The 27163-nt window shown below is 42.3% G+C and overlaps 1 protein-coding gene and 1 long non-coding RNA gene across 3 annotated transcripts in view; one reads left to right on the forward strand and one right to left on the reverse strand.

The window, feature by feature from the left end:
- The window catches only part of MED13 (mediator complex subunit 13), a 168274-nt gene extending 149453 nt beyond the window's left edge, over positions 1-18821 (reverse strand). For both annotated transcript variants that reach the window (XM_039349995.1, XM_039349993.1), the window contains exons 1-2: positions 16092-18821; positions 13979-14213 (exon numbers count right to left, since the gene is read on the reverse strand). In XM_039349995.1, coding sequence (XP_039205929.1) covers positions 13979-14213; positions 16092-16157 — 301 coding nt within the window. In that variant the 5' untranslated portion in view covers positions 16158-18821. The remainder of the gene's footprint in view (positions 1-13978; positions 14214-16091) is intronic.
- Positions 18822-18991: 170 nt separating this feature from the next.
- Positions 18992-19925, forward strand: LOC120310971. Its single transcript, XR_005557500.1, has 3 exons — positions 18992-19132; positions 19333-19464; positions 19554-19925. It is a non-coding gene; the product is annotated as an uncharacterized LOC120310971 (long non-coding RNA).
- Positions 19926-27163: the final 7238 nt, after the last annotated feature.

Consider the following 27163-nt stretch of genomic DNA (forward strand, 5'->3'; position numbering starts at 1 on the left):
GATAAATTGCCAAAGAATATGATACCTTAACATTTTTAATAAAAAAAAAACCTAAGAGGCCAAGTAACAAAGAAAGAATATTTGAACAGAAATGTAATATACAGACACAAGGATAGTTGTTTGAACGGCAAAGGGAGATTTTTCATTAACATGTTACTATTTTCCCCATAAAAATAGGAAATTGCTCATAAGAGGATACAAAGATATCAAACAGCTAGCATCTTAAATAATCAATGTTTCCTCTTTTGTCATATGAAGTGCTGTGAACAGTTAACTAAAATGAAACATGATTTTCATATAATCTTCAATATAAGAGAAGACAGACAGACAGCTAGATAGAACACATTAAAAATGAAATTATTTAGGGAAAATTTGAAGATTTATGCTACTTTAGAGAAAAAGCAGTTCTCAAGAGAAAAAGTCAGCCTAAATCAAAGAAGTTTCTCATCTCCTGTTCCAACATACTTCTCCATGGAGGCCCTTTGAAGTTTTTTAGAAGCAACAAAGGCTTATATTGTGCCAGTGGCCTCTTTAATATAAGATAATGTATGATTAAATTTGCATCAGCTAGCTTATTGCATGACATCTATACAGGGAGAAAGATTTTTCCCCAATTTCTCATTCAGTACAGGTAGTCCTCAACTTATGACCACAATGGAGCCCAAAATTTCTGTTGCTAAGGGAAACATTTGTTAAATGAATTTTGCCCCATTTACGACTTTTCTTGCCACAGTTGTTAAGTGAATCACTGCAGTTGTTGAGCTAGTAACATGGTTGTTAAGTGAATCTGGCTTCCCCATTGACTTTGCTTGTCAGAAGGTCACATAAGGTGACCATAGGACCCCTGGACATTGCAACTGTCATAAGTAGGAGTCAATTGCCAAGCATCTGAATTTTGACCATGTGACCATATAGATCAGTGATGGCAAACCTTTTAGAGACCGATTGCCCAAATTGCAACCCAAAACCCACTTAGGCATCGTTGGGTGCTGGGTGGGTGTGGCCCATTGGGTGGGCATGGCTGCGGTGATAACGGCAGACTGGATGGGACTAAAAAGTTCAATCAATCAATTCCAACTTTGCGAGATCTTTTTTTTCCCACGAGAAGTTGAAATTGACTGATTGATTGAATCTTTTTTTTTTTTTTTTGCACACGGCAGCGGAAGCCTAAAGCGAAAAGGTTTTATAAAACCCAGCTGAAGGCCTAGGACTGAGGCGACGGTGCGAGTGCCCACAGAGAGGGCTCTGAGTGCCGCCTCTGGCACCCGTGCCATAAGGTTCACCACCACTGATATAGATGCTGCAACAGTCTTAAGTGTGAAAAATGGTCATTTTTTTCAGTGCCATTTTAACATTGAATGGTCACTAAATGAACTGTTGTAAGTTGAGGACTGTCTGTATTCTCTTTCTCAGCTTAATCAATCTCAAATAATTGAGGAATTGATTAGGCTGACAAAGCGATTACAGGAAGTCCTTGACTTACCATCACACAATTGAGTCTGACTTTGCTTATCAGAGAGTTACAAAAGGTGATCATATGTCCCTGGGACACTGCAACTGTCATAAATACATGCTAGTTACCAAGCATTTGAATTTTGATCACCTGGCCGCGGGGATGCTGCAACGGTCATAAGTCACTTTTTGCAAGTGAGTTATAACTTTGAACAGCCACTAAAACAAACTGTTGTAAATCAAGGACTACCTACAGTCTCTTTCTCAGCTTAATCAATCTCAAAGGATAATTGAAGGTATGACTGGGCTGAGAAAGAGACTACTGTATAGGATTTGGCACTTATTTTCAAACCAGAAGAAATGTGTGGCATGTGTGTAGCGAAGAACAAGGTTTTTAACGCTACTTATGTCTTTAAATTTCCCTTTTCAATTGCTTACACACACAGAGCAAAATTCAAAACCAATTTCATAGGACAAAGGGCTGCAAAACACTTACTACTCTACCAATGAATTCTAGCTTCTTTCCTGCCCCAGGCAGATGTATTCTTCTCATTCTTTGGTTAACCATATTACTTGCTTGCCTATTCAATCCACCAGAAAAACAAACCAAAACGAAAAAGAATGCCAGAACTATTTCTAAAAATCTAATCCTTCAAACATATTGTGCAAAGGGATATCAATCTATTCTATTCACTTAATTTTATCACCAGAGCAAAAATACGCATAGCCCTCTTTATAAGCTGAGAAAAATGTGGGGAAGAGAGGCCCTATATGTGTGTGACACAACTGCTGTTGCTTTCCTAATGAGCTGTAAACAGTGTAGATGTCCTACTTTAATCCCTATAGGGGAGATATTACCATAATTGAGCTTCCACCACCACCACTAGAGACCTGTACCACTGTTGCAAGGAAGCCAGAAGATAAAATAATACCACAGCCAAGAATCAGCTGCATAACTGAAGAAGTAATTTTCATATTACCTCTGATAAATGGCTGTCTGAAAGAGGAGAGACCTCAAGATTCTTTACCCAGAACTCTGACCTTGGGAGGGGGACATCCTTTTGAAAGAAAAGAAAAGAAAAGCTTCTATAAAGGAAAAAAAAATAACAAGTGGCTATGCCAGGCTTGGTGTTGACAGCCAATGCAGCCAGCTGGCACCTTAATCCAAGCTCTCTCTCCCAGGAAATGGCAAGATCCAGGTTATTCTGTACCAGTAATTCTACTCGCTTGTTTTGAAAAGAGAAATCTTTGCCAAGAGGACCAAATAAATGATGAGAAGCTTCCCGAAGATCCTTCAGTATGGGATTTCAAATGAAACGCTTCTAGATTCAAATCTCAACCTTCAATCCAAAGGTTTTCAAACTTGGTCCCAAGGAAACATGTACAGTTTTTGTACTGGAGAAGCTTCCTGGATAAACATTTTCAAGGAAGAAAAACCAAGAAAGTCCAGTTGCCTTTTGAACAGCACATTTGGGAAAATCATGACCTGGGGGACTGAGAATCCCCATAGACATGGACATTTCAGAAAGACCCCCCTCAATAATACTGAACAAAACCCCATGGAGAACCACCCATTCTGCATCGTGCATGTTCTAAAATGTTCTCTCAGCTTTCAAAAGAAGTTGCAGAAGAAACTGCATCCAGCTTTTGGTCACCACGATGTAAAAAAGATGTTGAGACTCTAGAAAGAGTACAGAGAAGAGCAACAAAGATGATTAGGGGACTGGAGGCTAAAACATATAAGGAACGGTTGCTAGAATTGGGAATGTCTAGTTTAATGAAGAGAAGGACAAGGGGGGACAGGATAGCAGTCTTCCAGTATCTCGGTCTGCCCCAAAGAAGAGGGAGTCAAGCTATTCTCCAAAGCGCCTCAAGGTAGGACAAGAAGCAACAGATGGAAACTAATCAAGGAGAGAAGCAACCTAGAACTAAAGAGAAACTTCCTGACAGTTAGAACAATTAACCAGTGAAACAACCTGCCTCCAGAAGCGGTGAATGCTCCAACACTGGAAGTTTGTAAGAAGAGACTGGACAGCCATTTGACTGAAATGGTATAGGGTTTCCTGCCTGAGCAGGGGGTTGGACCAGATGACCTCCAAGGTCCCTTCCAATTTTATTATTATTAAGTTGGAGCCCAACACTAGTCACTGTCTCTTTCATAGTGAACATGCACCCAGACAAGCCCCAGGAACCTACTATAAACCATCCTGATTATGTGGCCATCCAATCCACATTTAAACATTTCAAATAAAACTGAACTCCTTGCTGTTTTAAGCAAACTAGCAGTTCAGCCATCAAGAAGTCCCTACAGGTAGTCCTCGATTTACAACCATAATTCAGCCCAAAATTTCTGTTGCTAAGTGAAATATTTGCTAAGCGAGTTTTGCCCCATTTTACAACCTTTCTTGCCACATTTGTTGAGTGAAGCACTGCAGTTGTTCAAGATAGCGACGTGGTCATTGAGTGAATCTGGCTTCTCCCATTGACTTTGTTTGTCAGAAGGTCACAAAAGGGGATCACGTGACCTGGGGACACTGCAGCTGTTGTAAATGTGAGTCAGTTGCCAAGCCTTTGAATTTTGATCATGTGACCCTGGGGAGGCTTCAATGGTCATGTAAAAAAGGTCACTTTTTTCAGTGCTATTGTAACTTTGAATGATCATTGTTGTAAGTCGAGGACTACCTGTCAGTTTACAACTCTTCCAGGTCAACCTATTTGTTTGCTGTTCTGCTGTCAAGTTAAAACAAACATAACAGCCTTTTAAGTTATTTGTTCATTGAGATATTTGCCCGTAATCTACCCAGATCCTTTAATAATTCCCAATATAGTTTAGTTTCCTGAACCCTGGTAGCTCTCATCTTAATACTTTCCAGTTTTTCCATGTCCCCTTTAAAATACAATGCTTAGTACTTCAAGTGAGGTCTAACCAGTACAGAATACAATGGAACTATTACTTCCCCTGATCTGAGCACAACTCTATTATTAATGCAGCCCAAAGTATGTAGTGGCTTTTTAATTGCTGTATCACATTATTCAGCTAGTTACATATCCACCAAACCACAATACCATCTTGCTCACGTGCGCAGATTTTATCCACAGGGATGCGATGAGATTTTTGTCAATTGCTTTACTGAGGTCAAAGTATTGTACATTACAACACATCCGCTGCGTTTCCTTTGGTCTGCAAAACTGTGACTGTTTACCAACAGAAAATATTCTATGAAAAAGCAGCCAATGTGTAAACAGTTCTCAGAACACAAGAAAGCTTTGAAATCACTGCTCTGAACCAATTTCCAAAATAATTCAAGCAATACAGACTTGCACAAGGAATCACCCACCGCTGGAGTTCTAACGCTGCAGCAATAGTGCTTCATGCTCCAAAGCAAAGCCAGAACACGCAAGAAAATGTCAAGGTCTGAAAAAGCTATAATTATTCCTTTTCAGAACTTTACCGCTGCTATTTTATAATCTTCTAAGAAGGTTCAGTTGAAATTGATTATGTCATTCATTATGCGAGGCCCATCACTACAGTATACTGCCCCCAGTTATTTTTAGCATGGTGTTCAGTAATTCTAGAAGCTACTGATACTTTAAACAGAGAATGAAAATGAATGCAACCATAGCAAAGCAAAACAAATCATGCTTAAAGCTTTTGAACCCTATGCTAGTCAGTTTCAAAACCTTGAAGAAGAAAGTCTAGAATAGCAACTAAGTAAAGAAAAATCTAGTAAAAAATTCCACAAATGTAGGCGTGTATCACACAAATCAAAGCATTTTGCTTGTTAAAATGTTTTTTTTTAATGCAAAAGCTTTCACACCGCTAAGATGAAGAAAGAAAAATATTAACAAACACATATGCTTCTGGTTTACCTTATGTGGAAAACAGAGGAAATAGGCTAACTGTACTGTGCAAAATTAGTCTATTGCTAAAAAAACAATTATTATTATTAGTTTAGCTAGGTAAGAGGTAACTCCAGTCTACGTTTTCCCGGAAGCTTGGCAACTGGAAGCTGTAAGGGTTATTAGGAAGAGTTTCAACTTGAGTCCATTCTCAGAAGATTCCCCCAAAAAAAAGGTGAAACCAGCTTCTTATCTCATAGAGGGTACAGCACTTCATCTGCCTTCCTAGAAAGCACTGTTGCATAACCACTTCTGAATGTGTTAATAACCAAGGAAACTGTGAAGTAGCCTAATAAAAGTAATACTGCAGACAGCCAACAGCAATTTTTAAGGGAACAAAATGATGGATTAAAGGTTAGATCTTATCCATCAAGGGGGTCCAAAGATTTTATAATGATATTGGGAGATTAATAAAAAAAATGGAGAATTGCTATTGTTTTGGAATGGAACACATAGATTATACATGTATCCAACGTCACATTTGCAAGGCAATGTTGATCGTACAATAAATACATAAAATATCCAGCAAATATCCCTATCTTCTGGACAGCTGATATCTTTGTTGAAAAATATTAAAATAGAATAATGAGCTCCTCAGCTGCTGAACATTATGACTTGAATTCAAAGAGCTGTTTCATCATCTACCTAACATGCGCTGCACGTCTACGGCTTCTCACCTGCATCCACTTCACTCTTTGACGACCCTCTGGAAAGTATTGATAAGGAACAGAAAGATGGAGTCAAAATTAAAAAATGCAATCCTTAGATTCGCAGGTTTAATGTTACCCTTGCAAATCAATGTGAGGGACACAGCCTAACAGGTAGAATGGACTGTTTTGCATGCAGACAATTCCAAGTTCAATTTGACTTTTCCACTAAGAATGAATGATTGGTTAAACCACTGATGGGATGAGAGGGTCTCTGGCTACAGCATAGCGATATGGCAAACCTCTGACACGTTATGCCAGAGGTGTCAAACTCAATTTCATTGAGGGCCGCATCAGCATTGCGGTTGCCCTTGGGGGTGTGGCCTACTGGGTGGGCGTGGCCAGCTCTACATCATTTGTATCAAGGGTGCCTGTGGGGGCCTGGGCAGGAGTGGGACAGATTTGAGGGTCTCTGGCAGAAAGGGGTGGGACCAGGGCAGAGCCCATCAAGCCGGATATGTGAAGTAGGTGAGGGCCATTTGCTGGCCACTTCCAGGCGATGGTGCATTTCTTCATTCCTCACAAAGGGTGACACCTCCCCAGCATGCGCCCAGGGGGCGGAGCCGACACGGCAGGGGCTGGTTCCTCGCTGTTTCCAGACGGCCTTGTGGAGCTAAGACTGAATGCATTCTCTCTCAACTCATCCTACCTCACAGGATTGTTGTTGGGTGGGAATGGGAGGCAGGAACATTAGGTATGCATACTGACTGGGGCTGACCAAAAATAAAAGGTAGGATAATAAATGCCTGCAAATTCAGCAGGCAGTAGCAAATTAGAGGCAAAGTCAGAGCATTCATATGGCACATTGAGATAAATTTGCCTAGATACTGGCTTAGCAGTTAACAAATGACACAGGTGGTTCCAGTCCGAGTTTGTTTACAGTTCTGTCTGAATTAGGGAATGTGGTTTGTTTTCTGAGAATTGAGGCTAATTCTGTCTTGTCATTTCAAAGATAAAATGGGTCCTTCTGAAAAGCGAAAGTCTGCATCAATCAACCATTAATTATACTTGATTTCCATGTAATCTTACACAGGGCCCATAAATCTGCGGTAACAATCTAACTTCCTTTATATTCTGCTAAACCAGGACTTTTTAGTAAAATAAACACTTGCATATCTCTGCAGATCAAGATAGTCCAGTAATACATCCTTTCTCTTTCTGGATGTTTTATTTCTAGCAAATAACACAACAGTGAGCAAAGCTTAAACAGATACTCCTACACATCTGTTGGCCTTTGCTCAGAAACTGTCAAGGATAAAAATAGGTTTTATGTGCTAAGTTACAGCTCAGCGTTACAGCAGAGAGCCTATGCAAGTTATGGCTGAACAAACTCTTGATGACAAAATAAGGAAGCTACAGATTTACCACTACAATATTTAGCTATCTCTCCTTTTAAAGAACCTCTTTTTAGCATGCACTACTCAATTCTAGGACTACAGCCTATACCCATCTCTTTTTCTTATCAAAATATTTAACAACATGTTATTTAATTACAGTATTACAAAGGTTTTTTTTAAAAAAAAATAATTAATCCCAATTGGCTTATGCTTATGATCCAACTGGCACCACAGCAATAATAATTTCTCAATTTATTACATACTATACACCAAAACTACCACAGAATTTCTTAGACAGTGGCAAACTGAGCTATAAAACTGAATGTTCCTTTTCAAGCCTGCTTCAGTCACAAACGTATTAGGAACCCACTAACGTGCAATTTAAAAGGATATAGCTCAACTGTGATACAGTACATGTTTCGTATATATGTGATCCTGGCACAGCAGCTAAAACATTTGTATGGGAAGCAACAGAGAAGACCTCAGGTTGGGGTCTTAAATAACCAATAAAGGGTTAGAGGAATAAATTATCTGACACTAGGCTTGAATATTTATTTTATTTATTTATAAATTTTATTGACCGCCCAACTTACATCCATCTAAGGTTATTCCGGGTGGCTTACAATCATACAAATATATCTACATTAAAACATAAATCAAAATATATCAAGAGGAGAGGTCTGTGATACTGTTCAAGTATAGATTACTAGGTAATCTACAGTTAGATTCACAGTCTAACACCGGTGGAAACTTAATAATTCAAGTCCTAACCAAGGATCTAAGAATTATTAAGGTAGCACCTAAGAATATAGACAGTTCCAAGCAAGGTAAGGGTTACTGTTTGTTTTGTAAAATTAGGGTTCTCGGGTCTAATAAATTCAGCGTTTCCAGGTGCAAGGAAGTCTTTTAGGTATCACTCCAAGAGCTCAAATTCACAATTAGGAATAACAATGGATTTCTTTTTCCATTAGCATTTAAACCTCAGTCTGCAAGTCCTGCTATTTTGTATTTTTTTTTCTAAATGTTTTTCCTCAATCCTAGCATTACCAGAAATAGCAGCACCAATGAACCAGACTTTCTTCTTTTCAAGAACTGTTATATCATATTATTATGGTCCATCACACAATCAGCCAGATGTTTAAACTGGATTTGGCATTTTTAGCCACCTATGAAGTCCTTCCCAAAGACCTGGGATAAGGAGACGTTTGATGATGTTAAAGGTATCATCACAGGATTAATTTATTTTGATCTCTTGATCATTTCAAATATTTTACTTTCAGATCTCGGTAAACAAAACTTAAAGCATATACTTAAACGCTCATCTGATATCTACAGTTGTTCAGTTTGTGAGGTCCTCGGTGCTCTCTGAGCTTGATTATTTTCCCACAGGTGTTTTATTACCCAAATAGGACTCCAGAAGATGGTAGAGGACAGGAAGACCTGGAGGAACGTTGTCCATGGGGTCGCGATGGGTCGGACACGACTTCACAACTAACAACAACAACAAGGTAACATCCTCAGTGCCAGTTATATTTTACAGTTACATTTGTTAGTTCCCTGTAAATCCCTGAAGCAGCAATAAATATTTAAGACAAGAAGCATCTTAGAATCAGAAAGAAACTTTTTTCAATATAAAGGAATGTCTTCTCTTATCTACTAAATTACCTGTCTATTTTGCTAAACATACATCTGAACTGATTTTTTTAGATATTTTATATTTCTTTTAGTACAGTGGTTCCCCCAATCGGTCGTAAGTTGAGGACTATCAACTGGTCATAAGTCGAGGACTACTCAACTGGTGCAGCACGGTTTGCAGAATGGGACTTTTGGCGGGCTCAGCAGGGCAGAGACAGCCTGGACAATTCCTATTGGCTTTTGAAAGCCAATAGAATTAGACTCTATTCAAGAGAGTATTCTATTGGCTTTCAAAAGCCAATAGAATAAAAAGGAGTAGCACAGCTAAGGAAAAGGGGGAAAAAATGGTGGACTGCGTTGTTTGGCGATCCCCGTGAAATGGTCGTTCGACCCCAACCAAATGGGGTCCCGTCCCACAGGTTGAGAACCACTGTTTTAATACCTTTATAGATTTTATCCATGTTCAATGCAAATGCTTTGCTCCTCAAGTTATTCAAGGCAGCTAACAAAAATTGAAATACAAAATAAAACCATGAAAATATATACATATTAAAGAAATATATCTTCTGCTCTTCCCAAAGCAGAAAAGAATAAAGGCTAAGCTTCATTGCAGGGGGAATAAATTCCATAGCCTGGGAGGGGGAAAAGTCTGTACTCCAGAAAAATGAACTTCTGACAGCAGTGGCTCCTTAATGCCTGGACAGGTTTAAGAAAATTCCTTAGATAACAATACTAAGTCCTGCGGTAAAGGACTTAGTTACCTTCTAGGTGTTTTGCAACCCTGTTATTGCTGCTAGGATCACAACCACGCATTTCATATTCTTAGCAATATACTGATTAGCTTTGAGCTGTTGAATGTATAAAGCTTTTCCTTTCTCCTGTTATAGCAAATAAAGAGAGATCTCAGAAGAGTCCAGAGACAGTGCTGTTTCATTGCCACAGAAAGTCCTGAGCCAGACAGAAGACACAGCAAAATTGTGTGAATTTGATACGAAAATGGGAATGCTTTGGGTAGCTGTTCATCACACAATTGTGCCCTTCAGATGTTTTGGACCGTTGCTACTTTGCCACTGATCAAACAATATAAAGCGTAGAAGCTTAAATCCAAAAAGACCTTAGAAAGCACCATATTGCTTGCTCCTGATCTATATTATAGTCAGTGTACATTGTAATTACTGCCAATGTTACAACAAGGCTTCTACATTAACTGACTATATATTATGTTATTAAACAACCCAATAGCTGAAGTTTTTCAGCCATAATTAAATACATTAAAGGGAAGAACAATCATTGAAACATAATAGGTCAAATTAAAAGTTGCTAGCAGGATACAGCAAAGCCAGAAGTAAAAATAGCAACACAGCAAGGTTATGCAAAGTACACAAACAATTCTACTTCCTAAAATACCTGTAACCGAAAACACCACAATACAATACACAATACATCACAATACAGATGAGTCTTGCTAGAGAATTATCCATTTGCCTCAAATAATGAGCCTAGGATTTACATACTGAATTGAATTTTATCTACAACAATAATTAAAATCAAACACTTTAACGGATCATGTGTATTTTCATTCTTTATTCATTAGAACAGCTTTATTAAGAAATTTTAATTTTGTTTCATGATATTTTATACCACTAAAGGCATCCTTGCTGTTCTCTGAGCTTGGCTGTTTTCTTGCAGACATTTCATTACCCAGACTAGGTAACATCATCAGTGCTTAGACCAGTGGTTCTCAACCTGTGGGTCGGGACCCCATTTGGGGTCGAACGACCATTTCTTGGGGGTCGCCAAACAACGCAGTCCGCCATTTTTCCCCCTTTTCCTTAGCTATGCTACTCCCTTTTATTCTATTGGCTTTTGAAAGCCAATAGAATAGACTCTCTTGAATAGAGTCTAATTCTATTGGCTTTCAAAAGCCAATAGGAATTCTCCAGGCTGTCTCTGCCCTGCTGAGCCTGCCAAAAGTCCCATTCTGCAAACGGTGTTGCACCAGTTGAGTAGTCCTCGACTTACGACTGGCTGAGTAGTCCTCGACTTACAACAGGTTGGGGGTCGCAGCATTAAAAAGGTTGAGAACCACTGGCTTAGACAGAGAGCACCAAGGACCCTTCATTTCAATCTTAAACTACAAATAGTCCCTTTTTAATGCTAAAATCTTCAGAATTCTCTAAGTTGAGAGAGATGCTTGTTTTAACATGAAATTATAATACCCTCGTGCTGTATTAGTTCAAAACAACAGTGGCTATTTTATTATTGTATCTTCCATATACAATAATTAAATTCCCAAGATGGCAATGAGATGGATCCCCCAGGATGCCAAATGGACACTCTCGAAATACAGGCAATCCTCGATTCTTCATTTAGTGACTGTTCAAAGTTAAAGCTGCACTGACCAGTTTTCACACTTATGACCATGTCCTGGGGTCAGGTCAGTTGATCCCTTTTGCCACCTGCTGACAAGCAAAGCCAATAGGGAAGCCAGATTCACTTAACAACCGTGTTGCTAATTTAACTTCAGGGATTCACTTAACAATTGTGGCAAGAAGGGCCGTAAAATGGGGCAAAATTCTTTTAACAAATGTCTCACTTAGCAACAGAAATATTGGGCTCAATTGTGTTCGCAAGTCGAGGACTATCTATACATGGCGAAGAACTTAAAGACTTTAAACATCACATGAGAAGATGCTGACATACTCAACCAAAAACACTGGAGATCCCTTGCTGCCCAATATGCTACACAGCATGAGAGAATCTAATGCTAATGCTAATGCTAAAATCTTCCATGTACATTATTTGCACTGATCTTTCTTAAATTCTATAAGCTTTGTAATAGGTGAGTACGATTCTGGATGTAAATTGAAAGGGAATACCCGTTTTAGACAACTGTCTAAAGATAGTGGGAACTGTGACTGCTTTCCATTTTCATTCCTATTCCCTTCTCGTAATATGTCTATTCGTCTGAGGATAAGTAGGAAAATAACTCTTTAGCTTTTTCATACAGGCAGCATTTAGAATATGTAAAGGTTTAAGTTACAATAATATAGCACGTAGAAGGCGCTAACTTTTCAAGGATTAAATATGACATTTCAACATTGATGAGCATCTTTATAAAAAGCATGCTTCTGCCAAAGGCAAGCTCACGCACTACTTTGCTAGGTGATGAAAAAAATAGCTTAAATAGCCTGTGTTTAAATAAGTGCTTGGAAGATGATGCTTCCAAAATTAGAGGGATTGTCCATATGTTCTGAAGACCACTGATACGCAGCTTTACAGTTGAACTATGCCGATTTATTTTCAGACTAAACTAACACCTCACTTTCTATGTAAAGTAAAACTCTCTTTTTAGAACACAACAAATTAAGTTGTTCTGGGCTATTTATAACCTCTCCTTTCCTCAAATTTTTGCCACTATTTTATCAAACCTTGTTTTAACCTTTCAATCAGGCAGGGTTTCCTGCCTGAGCAGGGGGTTGGATTAGATGACCCCTTCCGACTTTATTATATTGTTGTTGTTATTTGCACTGCTTCAATTACTTCGATGTTTGGCTCAATAAAACAAACACAACGAACATGGTTGATACAGTTCGTTTTAAAACTTTAACTTAAAGATTTCATACTTTATTTCTTGTGTACTTGCCATATAGAGTACTTTCAGGAACTGCACTTATGAATTACTGATACAGGACACTTTACATCAGACAAATTCAGGCAATTCAAATCTGCTAAGCCTATTTTGAAAGTTTCCACAAAACTCAACTTCTACAAGTTTTTTTCTCCAACTACTTCTGTTTGGATATTTTTTTTAAAAAAAAAGAAAAGAAATATTGCCTATTGTTTATTTACATACAGGTAACCCGTATTACTAGTTAAAAATATAATCCTCTTAGTCTAAATAGATACTTAATTCTCGCAAGGACCTGGGGAGAAAACTGTTGACAGCAAAAAGGGGATTAATCAGCAGTATGTGTGAACGCATAAACAACTGTGAAATGATGCACGTTATTCACTCCTACCAATTACTAGTATAATTATATTAAGACCATAAATCGGTGTGTACAGTACCAAGTCAGACTACTTGTTCATGTAGCCAATACCATCAGACAGTGAAGGGTGCCATCACCTGCTACTTAATCCTTTTAACTGAAGATGTCAAGAACTCAGTCTAAGAGCTTGTTTATGCTAAGTAGGTAAACTGTTGAGGCAAAGGCATACATATCCAGCCACTCACCCAAGATGGTGGTTTGATCAGCCAAAACAGATCCTATCTACTCCTCTAACTCATTTTCTTTTTAAATACAGCACTTCTCCTGACCCCAAAAACTTCCATTTGAAAGGGGGGGAAAGCACGGGAAGGAAAGAATACAATTCTCCTGTAGATGTGACATAACTGACAAAACTACCCGAATCTTTCACCTGCCTCATCGCCAGACCTGTAAATTCAACACATTTTCCAAATGCAGACAATGCTAGATAAAATTTCAGATAAGGAAATAAAGCCATCCATACATCCTCTTGCAACATTTTTCCCAGAGAAGCCACAACATTCCAAGCACATATACGTGGCCTTTACCACCCTGCTTGTTTTCATACTGCACCTAAAGCTGTGGCCATTGTAACCACGTGAAAATTCCACACAGAACTAGCAGGATGTGCAGCCCTTCGTAGACCAACATTAGTAAAACAGCAGCATCCACTACATGGAGCTTAAAATATAAAAAAATATAATCATTTGGAGCAGAAACAAACAGTACTGTATGAGCAAACACAATAATAAACATTTCATCCTCCCTTTAAAGCCAAGCCTGTCAAAGCCAGTAAACTAGCAATAAAAATTTCTAAGTGGGATATGTTAAATAAATAAATAAGTAAAACAAAGTCAAGGGACAAAATGTTAAATTTGAAGAACGGTACCATCACAAAAGGAGCACAAAAGCTTACCTGTTAGATCATGATGAATTAGGTCTGCAAAATTGGGGTCATCACCCCACCAAAAGATCCATAGTTCTCTGCGCCCAGGCCTCTGGTCTCGTCGCCACACACTCAAGACGTCAGCCTTTAGGCAACGACTGTAACTGCTTAGGATGGGATCTTCTTCCGTTACAGGGAAAAGAATCGGAGCAGACGTTGGGCCCTGCCATACATAGCGTTTCCATTTAATCCCAGTTAAATCAGCCTGATAGAAAAATTGAACAGATATTAAGAGCAGAAAGAATTGGATGTTCTCTTTTAAAATTTCGAACTTTATGAAAGGCATAGTTCTAGTGATTTCAAGCAAACTTTTCTTATTCTAATGAAGAAACACGTGACACTTTAGAAATTACAAAATAATTGTCTTGCGGGTGATAAACATTTGAAACCGTAGCCACTATGTTTAGTCAATCTGTGCTCCATAAAATCAGTGGCAGTATTGTTACTCAAACACAGTAAAATTCCATTATAGGATGTAAAAAAAAATGTTTTCAATAACGCCAGGGCACATTCCAGATATCTTTGGACTTTAATTCTCATGTCACCCAGTCTAATGATAAAGTATTGAGAGAGCTGAGTCAAAACATCTAAAAGGTTACTCTGAATGGCTCATTTGGTTGTATCTACTGATTATCCCCATATAAAGAACTTGCACCCTAAGAGAGTCTGCATTTGTCAGAAATGCAAACACACCTCAGCCATAAGCCCCTCATTAGCAAACTTATTTAGTACTTGAGACATAATTAAACAGATCCAAACTGGCTTTAAATGCATGAATTCCAATAAAAGCATTAATTGTTACTATTTCTACCAGAGAGGAATGGAGAGGAAAGAGATAGCAAAATAAATTAAGACATTTTTGAAGCATAATTCAAAAGAACTTTTAAGAGAATCTTCCACCTCTTCCTTCCAGGTATGCAATACCACCACACTGCTCCTTCACAAATAGGGTCTACAAATTATTACGGAAATTGCCTGGGCTCAATTTCAACTATCTTTTATGCTCTGTTCAATATATTACTTCCCTTTCAGCAGAAAATATTAAAAAAAATCTGCTTCTGCTCTCAATCACACCATGAAATGACAGAATTTGCAACAGTTGGTGCATTTGAAATGGGGAGGGGAGAAGTAAATAGGGCAGTGATAATTCTGAGCATGGGCCAGCCTAACCCGCAACCTGGGTTCTTGCTGATGTATTCCAGCTTCTTGAATTCGTTGCACCCGCTCCATACAACCACAGCAATTCATCTACTTTTAGCAACCAGACAAAGTAGCTACCAGTCGGCATTTAAATAAAACTTGAGAAAGAGGACAAAACTCTGGTTAGGAAACTCAACTGGATTCCACCGAAGAAAGGAAAACAATGTTATAAAAAAAGCATTGGGTTGTTGGTTTGCCTCCATCCATCCTTTAAAAATAAAAAAATCCAAAACTGGAACCTACAAATAACAAGGCCCCTCCCCCAGAGGCACTTTATCTCCAATCTGAGTAGGGTTCTACTATTAGGGAAGTGGGGTGAAGGCGGAAAAGTTAGCGTGAGAAAAAGGAGGGGGGGAAAGGCATGCTTTGGGCTAGACAGAATGAAAATGAGCCGAGATAAAATAAACACAAGAAATCATGTTCCTAGTGCCACCCACCTATAACAACAACCACAACAACAAAAAGGCCGGAGAGAGAAAACTAAAGTTTAGGGGGAAAAATCAAGGTGATAAACAAAGGACTGGAAGAGGAAAGTGCTGGGAGAGAAAAGAAGAGTGCAAAACAGACTTGTAGGCAAATCGCCTTGCGAGAAGGAAGAGGGGGGGGCGGCATAGGGAGAATTGGGCGACTCCTGGCAAAGGCCTACTCCAGAGGACTCCTCCAAGCAGAATGCTAAAAATGGCTGCTTTGCTTCCATTCCTCTCTCTCTCCCCCCACCTTCTTTTCCTCCTCTTTGCTGGCGATCTCATCTCTCTCTCTCTCGCCCCCCTCCTTTCCCTTGCACGATTTATCTCCTGCGATCTGCCCTTCAACGCCTCCTTCCCCCCCTCCCTTACAAAAAAAGAAAGAAAAAAAGAAACACACACATAAAGTAGCCACTCACCAGACAGAAAAGGTTGGAATGGCAATCTTCCAGGCTGGCCCCGTTCGGCACGAAGCAGGAACTCATCCTCACAGCCACAACCCGCACGCCATTATCCCACAAGCCTCCGACAAGAAAGAAAAGCCAAGAGACAGAGCGAGAGAGCGACACACACCACACCAGACCGAGAAGGAGGGAGACACAATCAAAGGGAGGGAGGAAGGGATGGGGCGGTGTGATTGGGGGGGGGGGAGAGAGAAGAGAGAGAGAGAGAGAGAACGGGCCTGTTCCTTTTCTAAAACACACACACGCACTGCAGGGAGAGAAAGAGAAGGGGTGACGAGGTTGCCCGGAGCAGGAAGAAATAAGCTAAGCCTAGGGAAGGAAGGAAGGAGGGCTTTTTTCAAACGAAAGAAATTTCAACGCCTCCCGGGCAGTAAAAGGTGTAAAGAGAAATCCGCGGAAGGAGGGAGGCAAGGAGGGGGCCGGCGAAGGCTGGACGGGGGGTGGAGGGGATAGTGAATCCAAAAGGGCTGGCAAAAGGCGAGAGATTTACGATCTTCAGCCAGCCAGCCAGCCAGCGAAAGAGAAGGGGGGGGGGAGGAGAAGGAGGGCGGGTGTGAAGTAATCCAGGAATCGAGCCCGCTGCTCCCTTTAGCGCCTCGTTTTTCTCCCGTCACCCTGGCTTTGCAAGAAAGACACGGCCACACGCGAAAAGGAGAGAAAGAGCGGCGGCGGCGGGGTTGAAAGCAGGCGAGCCGAGGCAGGGCCGAGCCACCCCGCCGTTCTTCTCCCAGCTGCCTCGAGCCTCCCTGGCCCGAAAGAAGAACTGGACGGTCAGGGAGCCCCGCAAGAGGAGGCGCGGAGAAGAGGAGGGAACTTCCACTTTGGAGTCGGCCCGCCGCGACTTCTTCGCAAGCCCCGGCTCTTCCCCCTCCTTCGGCTTTTTTTCCAAAAGGAAAAGGGGAAAGAGTTCGCCTTCTTTTTTTACGACGCTCGACACAAGCGTATTTTCCGCCGCTTTGTTTTTTTTAAAGAGCCGCCTTGAAAATCTTCCGACTTCCCATGGAAGCGAAATCCACGGCTGGGTGTTTGGTTTTCCAGTCCGGGTGAAGGAATCTTCCTTTTTGCCTTTTTCTCTTTTCTTTTTTGCAAGAAGCAAACAGCGGAATCGGGAGAGCAAAAAGTCAATTTCCAGTAAGATGATTCCCCCCCCCTTCGAAATTAAGATGCCAAGACGCTTTTCCAGAAAAAAGAAAAAAAAAATGGGGGGAAGTCACAATTCTCCGGTTCTCTTTGCAAATCTTTTATCCAAAACAACAAAAAAAAGCCCTCCTGGTCCTCGATTCAGTGGGTGAAAATATAATAAAATCGGGGGTGGATTCCTTACTTTCCCCTCGCCCCCCCCCAAAAAATCTTCCAAAAGAGGAGAAAACCGACCAAATTTCGTTTCGTTTGGCCTCCAAGAGGCCAAATGCCCTCTTCCCCAAAGATAACTTTTTGGAAAGCGAAGAATTTTTCCCAGAATAGGAAGCTACTAATTCAGCTCCCCTTGATTTTCCCTTCTGCAAACAGCGGCCAGAAACTTCCTTTTTCAAACGCCGAAAGGGAGGAAAAAAATAAAAAGAGTGGATCTTTTTTCCCAAAATAACCACGAAGGGTCCTCAATTCAGGCTGTTTTTCCGTGCGATCAATTCTTGGAGGAGTTGCTGCCCCGCGATGGGGTTTTGCGGGTGGGGTGGGGGAAGCTTTTCTCCCCCCTCTCTCAAGAAATATGTACTGGAAACAGGATTTTTCTTTTTTGGTTAATTCCTTTAACTTCGTCCCCTTTTTTTTCTTCCAGGCACTGGAACAAATGGAAGTTTGTCTTCAAGCCTTTTCTTTTTCCTCAAGCTACCCCCCCCCCCAAAAAAAAACTATGGAACTTTTTCTTCGCACCCGGGAAGAAAAGCCGAAAGAGGGAAATCTTCGAGATAACGATGTATTTTTTTAAAAAAAAAACCAAAAATCTGGAATCGCAATCAGCCACTTGGAAAGGCTCTTGCTCTCCCCCCCCCCTTCAGAAACGTGAGGAAATCTCTTCTTTTCCAGATATTTTTTTTTAATCCTCCTCCAGAGACTTTGAGGAGACCTCGCCGAGGGGAGGGGAAGGGATCTGGGGGTTGCCCCCACCTCAAAATAAAAGGAGGGGAGGGTTATAGAGTTTTTTTTAAAACAAAAAAAAGGGTGACTTTTCAATATAAATAACGTCTCGGGCCTCCCCGGAATAGGAAACCGGGTCCTCTTTTCCTATAAAAATTAAAATTCCTGAGGCGATTTTGGGGCTCCGGCGTCCTTCCCGAAGGCTTGTTTGACAGGTGAGGACCGAGGAGACGACTTCGGGAGAGGGGGGGAGAGAGAGAAATAAATCCACCCCCCCGGCGCAAGCGTTTCCTCTTCGGTTCCTCGCCGTCTCTTCCCTCAGCGGTGCCTCTGTCGGCGGCTTCCCAGCCGAGGCATCCTGAGTGCCGGATGCCCTTCTCCGCCTCCTCCTGCGCAGCCGCCGCCTTCGCCCACTCGGCCGTCTCCTTCAGCGGGTCTCCCCCATGCCGACGACGACGACACTTCCCCCCTTTTCTCCCTCAATATTCAGGCTGTCTCGGACGACTCCCTCCCCTCAGAGCCTTATTTCGGCCAATTTTTTCCCCTCAGTCTCGCCTCGCTTCTCTAATGGCGGCCGCGACCAGGCGAGCGTCGGAAGGGAGCGACTCCGCCCCTGCGCGCCATTGGCCGCCTTCTTTTAGAGGCCTTCCCCCTCAACCCGACGTCGCCTCAGCGGATTGGACGCGCGGACGTCACGTGGAAAAGCCACCCGCCATTGGCTGGTCGAGGAAGACGAAAGGGGCGGTGCCGAGGGACGGTGGTATAAAAAGATGAGAGGCAGGGCTGTCGGTGTTTGACGCTCGATGGAGGCGGTCGAGATGTTGAGGCCGGGAAGCAGGGAGAGCGAAAGGGAAGACCAGGGAAGCCCGGCGGGTCAGCAGGCATGAAAAGGCGCCTGAGGAGCGAGCGCCATCTAGAGGGTCGGTGGAGGGATCGCAGGGGAAAATCCGAGAAGAGTCGTGGATGCTTTTTTTGTTGTTGTTTACAAGAGTCTGGCTCATGTTAATTTGCATTTACATTGACGTCCTTTGAAGTGGTTAGCTTGGAATTTAGGGCTTATTTATGTAATTTTTCACTGAAGTTGAGCTGAGATCTTTTTTTTTTTCACTTTTCATTACAGGTAATCCTCATTTAGGGACTGCCTCATGCTATACTGTGACAGTTCAAGGGATGGTGATGAAAAAGTAACTTTGCAGCTAATCCTTGGCAGATCTGAAGAGCAAAAGAAAGCTGAAATTGGACTGCAAGCACGGTTGTAGTTTTATTTAATGGCCACTTTGCTTAACTAAGTTACTGGTCCCAATTATAGTTGTTAAATGAGATCTACCTTCATTTCTCTAGGCGCATCTTGGAGATGGAGTACAAATTGATGAAACAATTTGGTGTCAGCAGTGGCATTTATTCCAAATGCTCTAAAGTCTTCTGTTTTAATATCAACTTTTTATGACCCTGTAATCTCTTAATTTGGGAGAAAGTCGTGATGACTGGATAGAGCTGAGAGTTTACTGGCTGGATGCCCTTCCTGATGTCTATGCAGAGTTCACAGCAGAAATTTTTTTCTTGGCACCCCTAGGAGAGAAATATCTGCTGCTACCTAGGATTGTATTTTCAACTTTCTGAGTGGGAGGCAAGTCTTCACCATTAGGCCAGCACCCTGCTCAATATATAATTAATATAAAATGACTTCATAATTATTAAATTATTTGATATGTATATGCTCTATAATCTATTCTGTTTTGAAATAAAGCCAGCTGGTTATAATAATAATAAAGTTGGAAGGGACCTTGGAGGTCATCTAGTCCAACCCCCTGCTCAGGCAGGAAACCCTATACCATTTTGAACAAATGGCTGTCCAGTCTCTTAAAAATTTCCAGTGTTGGGGCATTCATCGCTTCTGGAGGCAGGTTGTTCCACTGGTTAATTGTTCTAACTGTCAGGAAGTTTCTCCTTAGTTCTAGGTTGCTTCTCTCCTTGATTAGTTTCCACCCATTGCTTCTTGTCCTGCTTTCAAGTGCTTTGGAAAATAGCTTGATTCCCTCTTCTTTATGGCAGTCCCTGAGATATTGGAATACTGCTATCATGTCCCCCCTCGTCCTTCTCTTCGTTAAACTAGACATACCCAATTCTAGCAACCGTTCCTTATATGCTTTAGCCTCCAGTCCCCTAATCATCTTTGTTGCTCTTCTCTGTACTCTTTCTAGAGTCTCAACATCTTTTTTACATCGTGGTGACCAAAACTGGATGCAGTATTCCAAGTGTGGCCTTACCAAGGCATTGTAGAGTGGTATTAATACTTCCTGTGATCTTGATTCTATCCCTCTGTTAATGCAGCCCAGCACTGTGTTGGCTTTTTTGGCAGTTGCAGCACACTGCTGGCTCATATTTAAGTGATTGTCCACTAGGACTCCGAGATCCCTCTCATAGTTGCTACTATTGAGCCAGGTACCCCTTATACTATACCTGTACATTTGGTTTTTCTTGCCTAAATGTAGAACCTTACTTTTTTCACCATGGAATTTCATTTTGTTAGATAGCGCCCAGTTGACTTTGGGCAATCACTCCCTCGGAGCCTAACCCACCTCACAGCATTGTTGTGGGGAAAATGGGAGGAGGAAAGAGCATTAGGTATGTTCACCACCTTCAGTTATTTATAAATATATACATATTTATTTATTATAAATAGAACGAAGGTATATCGATTTAAAAAAATTAAAATCGTACAAAATTTCATCAAGTATTGGTTGACAATTCCAAGTAATTATGTTCTCTGATTGTTCAGGATTTCTAGGTTCCCTCAAATACTGGAACACTGCTATCATGTCACCCCTAGTCCTTCAATTCCTGCAACTGGTCTTCATATGTTTTTTTGTCTCCAGGCCTTTAATCATCTTAATTGCTCTACTTTGTACTTTTTTTCCAAAGTCTCAACATCTTTTTTTGTAGAGTGGTGACCAAAACTGGATGCAGGATTCCAGGTGTGGCCTTACTAAAGCTTCATAAAGCGGTACTAATACTCTGGTAGTAATGCTCTGGGACACTGCAAACCATCATAAATACATGCCATTTGCTGATGTTGCAGAGCGTGCAAGCCTCTTCTCCTGGACCCTGCTGCTGAAATTCCTTGATTGACAGGGTCCACTGCTGACAATCCCACTGGGGTGAAATGGTGGATGTTGTCTCAGTGGGTGGAGCGCCATGCTGGAAGCCTTGCACCTGGCATTATGCATTATTTTGAGCATTCCAGTTTCTCAACCAGTCTGGATCCGAAGATCCAGTTAGAACAATTAACCAGTGGAACCACCTGCCTCCAGAAGCTGTGAATGCTCCAACATGAAGTTTTTAAGAAGAGACTGGACAGCCATTTGTCTGAGACGGTATAGGTTCTCCTGCTTGAGCAGGAGGCTGGACTAGAAGACCTCCAAGGTCCCTTTCAGCTCTATTCTATTATATTCTAATCTATTCTATTCTATTCTATTCTATTCTTGGATTTAAAATGAAAAACTGGCCCTTGTCTCTAATGCAGTGAAGGATGGATCCTCTTTTTAATCCAATTTCCTAAACAACTAGCTTCTTCCAAATGAATTCTGATCACATTTCTCCAAAGCGGCTGAAGGCAGGACAAGAAGCAACGGATGAAAACCTCTTAAGGAGAGAAGCAACCTAGAACTAAGGAGAAACTTCCTGACAGTTAGAACAATTAACCAGTGCAACAATCTGCCTCCAGAAGCGGTGAATGCTCCAACACTGGAAGTTTTTAAGAAGAGACTGGACAGCCGTTTGTCTGAAATGGTATAGGGCAGTGGTGGCGAACCTATGGCACGGGTGCCAGAGGCAACACTCAGAGCCCTCTCTGTGGGCACACGTGTGGTTGCCCCAGCCTTGCCTCCCCCACAACCCCCTCCTCACCAGCAGCCCTCCTGGAGGAGAGTCACCTCTGAGCGTGGCCCACGCGGAGCAGCACAGCCAAGGACATGACAGCCAGGCAGTGTAGACAAGACTGTGCCCTCATGCCCCAACGCGCATAGTTGATGTTGTGGGGCGTGGGCAGAAGGCGTGGCTGCCGTGGCACTGCTGGGCTGCCTGTGCGGCAGGCCCTGGAGGCGGTGAGTGGTCCTGTGGGCAGGCAGGGTGGGGAATGGGGGGCAGAGCAGGGGCGAGGCCAGTTTTTGGGCACTCAGTCTCTAAAAGGTTCGCCATCACTGGTATAGGGTCTCCTGCCTGAGCAAGGGGTTAGTCTAGATCACTGGTTCTTAACCTGGGTGATATTGCCCCCCAGGGGGCGATTTCATTTTTCAGGGGGGGCGATGGAACGAAAAGAGGCGACACGGGGCAAAGGAACAAAAAGGGGGCGATGGAGCGAGACGTTTTGGGGACACTTTTGAGACTTTTTCGTACCGTGAATCGCTGTATATCTGTCGTACAAAAACATCAAATCACTCGCTATTAGTGGATTGAATTGTGTTTTCAAATGTTCCTCCAGCTAGCTTCAGTACAGAACGCCGTACATATGTGAAGACGCATCGCTTATCTTCATGCGCGTTGCGCAGCAGCCTCTACCCATACAGTGGCGCACCATTGGCCAGAATATAGGAGATATGGGAAAAAGACTGGAAATAAATTATTTGCATCGATATGTCCTGATGACAATTTTAAAGAAAACAAAACAAGTGTTTGCATAAATTGAAGAATTATTTCCTATGTTGTGATTGAAAGGTTAGGTTTCGGGAGGGGGGCGATGACAACTTCCTCATTGGCTCAAGGGGGCGATTCGTTCAAAAAGGTTAAGAACCACTGGTCTAGATGACCTCCAAGGTCCCTTCCAGCTGTATTATTATTATCATCATTATTACATCCCTTGTGCTGCATCTTGACCCAACTGGGCTGAAGATGTCTCTTTCCACTCTGCCCCCTCAGAAACCATAGACTTTTGTTTCCTGAGGAGACAACCTCAGCCAGCCTGCATTAAATTGCCAAGTTTTGTTTGTTTCAAAGGGTTGAATTTCTCCTTGGGGATAAACAGGACTTAATAACACTCCAAACAAGGCTCTATGTTGCATGCCAAGATAATTACTCTTAACAACCAAAGTGCTATATTGAAACTTTGGGATGCCTTGTGTGCGAGTGTGCACTTGTGCGTTGGAGAATGCCAAGCGGGGGGTTTGGAGGAGGAAGGGGTGCCAAAGACCCCTTCCAAGTTTCCCCTTCTTTTTTTGGAAATTTGGTTCTCCGTTGATAGGAAAACGGCGTGCATTCCGAAATATGTTCGTGTTCCCGCCAGGAGCCTCGTCCTACATCCATCCCTCATTGCCGTACACACAAGAGCCAGGATTTATTGCTCAGACGACACTACAGACAGTCCTCAACGTACAACCGCAACTGAGCCCAAACTTTGTCACTCAGTGAGAAATTTGCTAGGTGAGGTTTGGCTCGTTTGACCACTTTTCTTGCTACGGTTGATAAGCGAATCACTACAGTTGTTAAATTAGTAACACGGTGGTTAAATGAGTCTGTTTCCCTATTGACTTGGCTTGTCGCACAGTTCCCAGAGACCGGTGAGGTCCCATAGATTGGGCCTCTTTCAGGTCCCGTCGGCCAGACAATGTCGGCCGGCGGGCCCTCGGGGAAGGGCCTTTTCTGTGGTGGCTCCGACTTGGTGGAATCAACTTCCCCCCCGAGGTTCGAACTACTCCCACCCTGCCGGCCTTTAAGAAAGCTGTTAAAACTTTTCTGTTCCGGCAGGCCTGGGGCTGATGTCCCCGAGGGGGGGGGGCGGGATATGATCGGACACGCTGTATGATTGTATTGTTTTATTGTTAGATTTTTGTTTTAATTTTGTACGCCGCCCTGAGTCCCTTGGGATTGGGCAGCATATAAATAAAAATAAATAAATTGTCAGAATGCCGCAAAAGGTGGTCACATGACCCCCAGGGACACTGCAGCCGTCATGAATGTGAGTCAGTTGTCAAGCATCCAAATCATGTGACCGGGCGGATGCTGCAATGGGGTCATAAGTATGAAAAACGGTTGTAAGTCACTTTTTTTAGTGCTGCTGTAGCTTTGAACAGTCACTAAGTGAGCTGTTGTAAGTCAAGCGGGGTTTGCTCTTATTTTATGTACTACAGGTAGTCCCCAATTTATGACTGCAACCAAGCCCAACATTTCCATTGCCAAGCAAGACAGTTAAGTGACTTAGTACCCTTTTTCACGCTACCATTGCAGCCTTCCCCGTGGTCACATGATCAAAATTCAGACATTTGGCAACTGACTCGTATTTATGACTGTTGCAGAGTCCCCAGGTCACACATGATCACCTTTTGTGACTTTCTGACAAGCAGAGTGAATGGGGAAGCCAGATTTACCTAACGACGGATTTTAAAAGTCCGGCGATTCGCTTAGCAACTAGGACAAGAAAGGTCATGAAATGGGGCAAAAACTCACTTAACAAATGTCTCACTTAGCAACAGAAATTTTGGGCTTAATTCTGGACGTTAAGTCGAGGGCTACCTGTATTAGTCGTGTCTAACGAATGAAGTTTGAAAGAATTTGAGACTTCCATCCATCAATTAACGCCATCTTCCTTTAATGCAGCGTTTTCCAAAGCTGGCAAGGTTCAGATGGGCTGAACTCCCAGAATTCCCCAACCAGCAGGCTCTCTTTTGCAGGTCCCAGATCAATCACTCTTTGGTGGCAGTGCGTGATCCTAAGCAGCATTCTTGGGGACAGGAGAGGTTCACAATGGAAAGCCGTCTCTATACAGTTTCTCAACCTCATACAAACATTTGAGTCATTCCCTCCCAGGTCCCCGTGGACCTGAGTTAAGCAAGTTCAGAAGCATTTTGCCCTATTCAGTTCAAAGCTTGCAAAATATTTACTGTGCATCGTGAATGCGCGTGTTCTTGAAGTCAGCAGGACAAACTATAGTTTACCTAGAGTCGTTTCCTGTGGACATAGAGAAATTGGCTGCAAAATCCTGACAGGAACCACACAGGACTTTGAGACTGCAACAAACCGAGGATTTCCACCTGACCTTGTGCGCAGATTAAAGACTCCATTCAGAATTGATACAGCCCCTCTCTTAAGCCAGTACACAACTTTTGTGTGCATGCATGGATTGCATACACCTACGTAACACATGCATTACATACAGTGGCTAAAAAAGTGCTACACACCTCTGTTAAACCGCCAGATGTTTGAGATGTAAAAAAATCAGACAAGAATTTTTTTTCCACCTTTAATATAACATAACTGTAGAATTCAATTGAAAAACAAAGTGAAATCTTTGGGGGGGAGGGGGAAATAACAACCAAAAATGTACAATCGTGATGACGGAGGAGGTGGTGGTGGTGATGGTGATGGTGATGGTAGTTATGGTGATAGTGATGGTGGCGATGGTGATGATGGTAATGGTATAGGGGGTGGTAGTGAAGATTGTGGGTGTGCTGGTGATGTGGATGGTAGTGACGATGGTGATGGTGGTGATCATGGTACAATGCTGGTGAGGGTGATGATCGTGGTGGCAGTAGTGGTGATGTGGATGGTGATGGTGATCATGGTGGAGGTAGTGGTGATGTGGATGGTGGTGATGGTGATCGTGGTGGTGGTAGTGGTGATGTGGATGGTGGTGATGGTGATCGTGGCGGTAGTGGTGATGTGGATGGTGGTGGTGATGGTGATCGTGGCGGTAGTGGTGATGTGGATGGTGGTGATCATGGTGGTAGTGATGTGGATGGTAGTGACGATGGTGATGGTGATGATCATGGTAGTGGCGGTAGTGATGGCAGTAGTGGGTGGTAGTAAATATTGTGGGTGTGCTGGTGATGTGGATGTTAGTGATGGTGGTGATGACTGGGTGATGGTAGTGATGGCGACACTAGTGATTGTGGCGGTGGTGGTGATGTGGATGGTAGTGATGATAGTGGTGGTGATGATTGGTGATGTTAATGGTAGTGATGGTGATGATGTTCATGGTACGATGCTGGTGATGGCGATGATCGTGATGGTGATGATGTGGGTGGTGGTGATGGTGATGATCGTGATGTTTGTGGTGATGGTGATGATTGTGGTGGTGATGGTAGTAGTGGTGGTGGTGATGATGGTGGAATTCAGCAGATGTCTCTGCAGGAAGAAAACACAGACTGGCAGACAAGACTTCTGTTTCCAGAGTCTGGAATATTGCCAGCAAAATGTTCTACTAGCAGGTGGGCACAAGAGAGATTTGCCAGAGCTCTTATATTAAGACAAATCTTCCTCTCCACCAGATTTGGCTCTGGTGGAGCCAGTGAAAACTTCAGAATTACTACCAAAGGAGGAGCTGAGTTCGGACAAGTCTAGCAAATGCTGGAACTAACAGTTGGGTGCAGGAAGCATAAATCTTGGCCCTTCTAGTCTGCTGAATGTGTAAACAAGCAGTGGAGAAATCTGAACAGCAACGACCACTTGGGCCAGCTCCCCATAATTGTTCAGGTGCTGGGCATCCACTGTTGGGCCAGTCAGAATAATGGAATAACAGAGTAATAGACTTAGAAGGGAAGTCCAACCCCCTGCTCAGGCAGGAGACCCTATACCATTTCAAACAAATGGTTCTCCAATCTTTTCTTTAAAACCTCCAGTGATGGAGCACCCATAACTTCTGGAGGCAGGTTGTTCTACTGATTAATTGTCCTCATTGTCAGGAAATTTCTCCCTAGTTCTAGGTTGCTTCTCTCTTTGGTTAGTTTTCATCCGTTGCTTCTTGTCCTGCCTTCAGGCGCTTTGGAGAATAACTTGACACCCTCTTCTTTGGGGCAGCCCCTGAGATATTGGAACACTGCTATTATGTCCCCCCTCGTCCTTCTTTTCATTAAACTAGACATACCCAATTCCAGCAGCCGTTCTTTATATGTTTTAGTCTCCTGTCATTTAGTCTCAGCACAGCTGAGCTTAAAAAATAGTTACAGAATAGAAAATAACAG

The sequence above is a fragment of the Crotalus tigris genome, unplaced genomic scaffold (genome assembly GCF_016545835.1).
Source record: "Crotalus tigris isolate CLP2741 ecotype Arizona unplaced genomic scaffold, ASM1654583v1 scf7180000018306.2785112, whole genome shotgun sequence".
Lineage (NCBI taxonomy): Eukaryota > Metazoa > Chordata > Lepidosauria > Squamata > Viperidae > Crotalus > Crotalus tigris.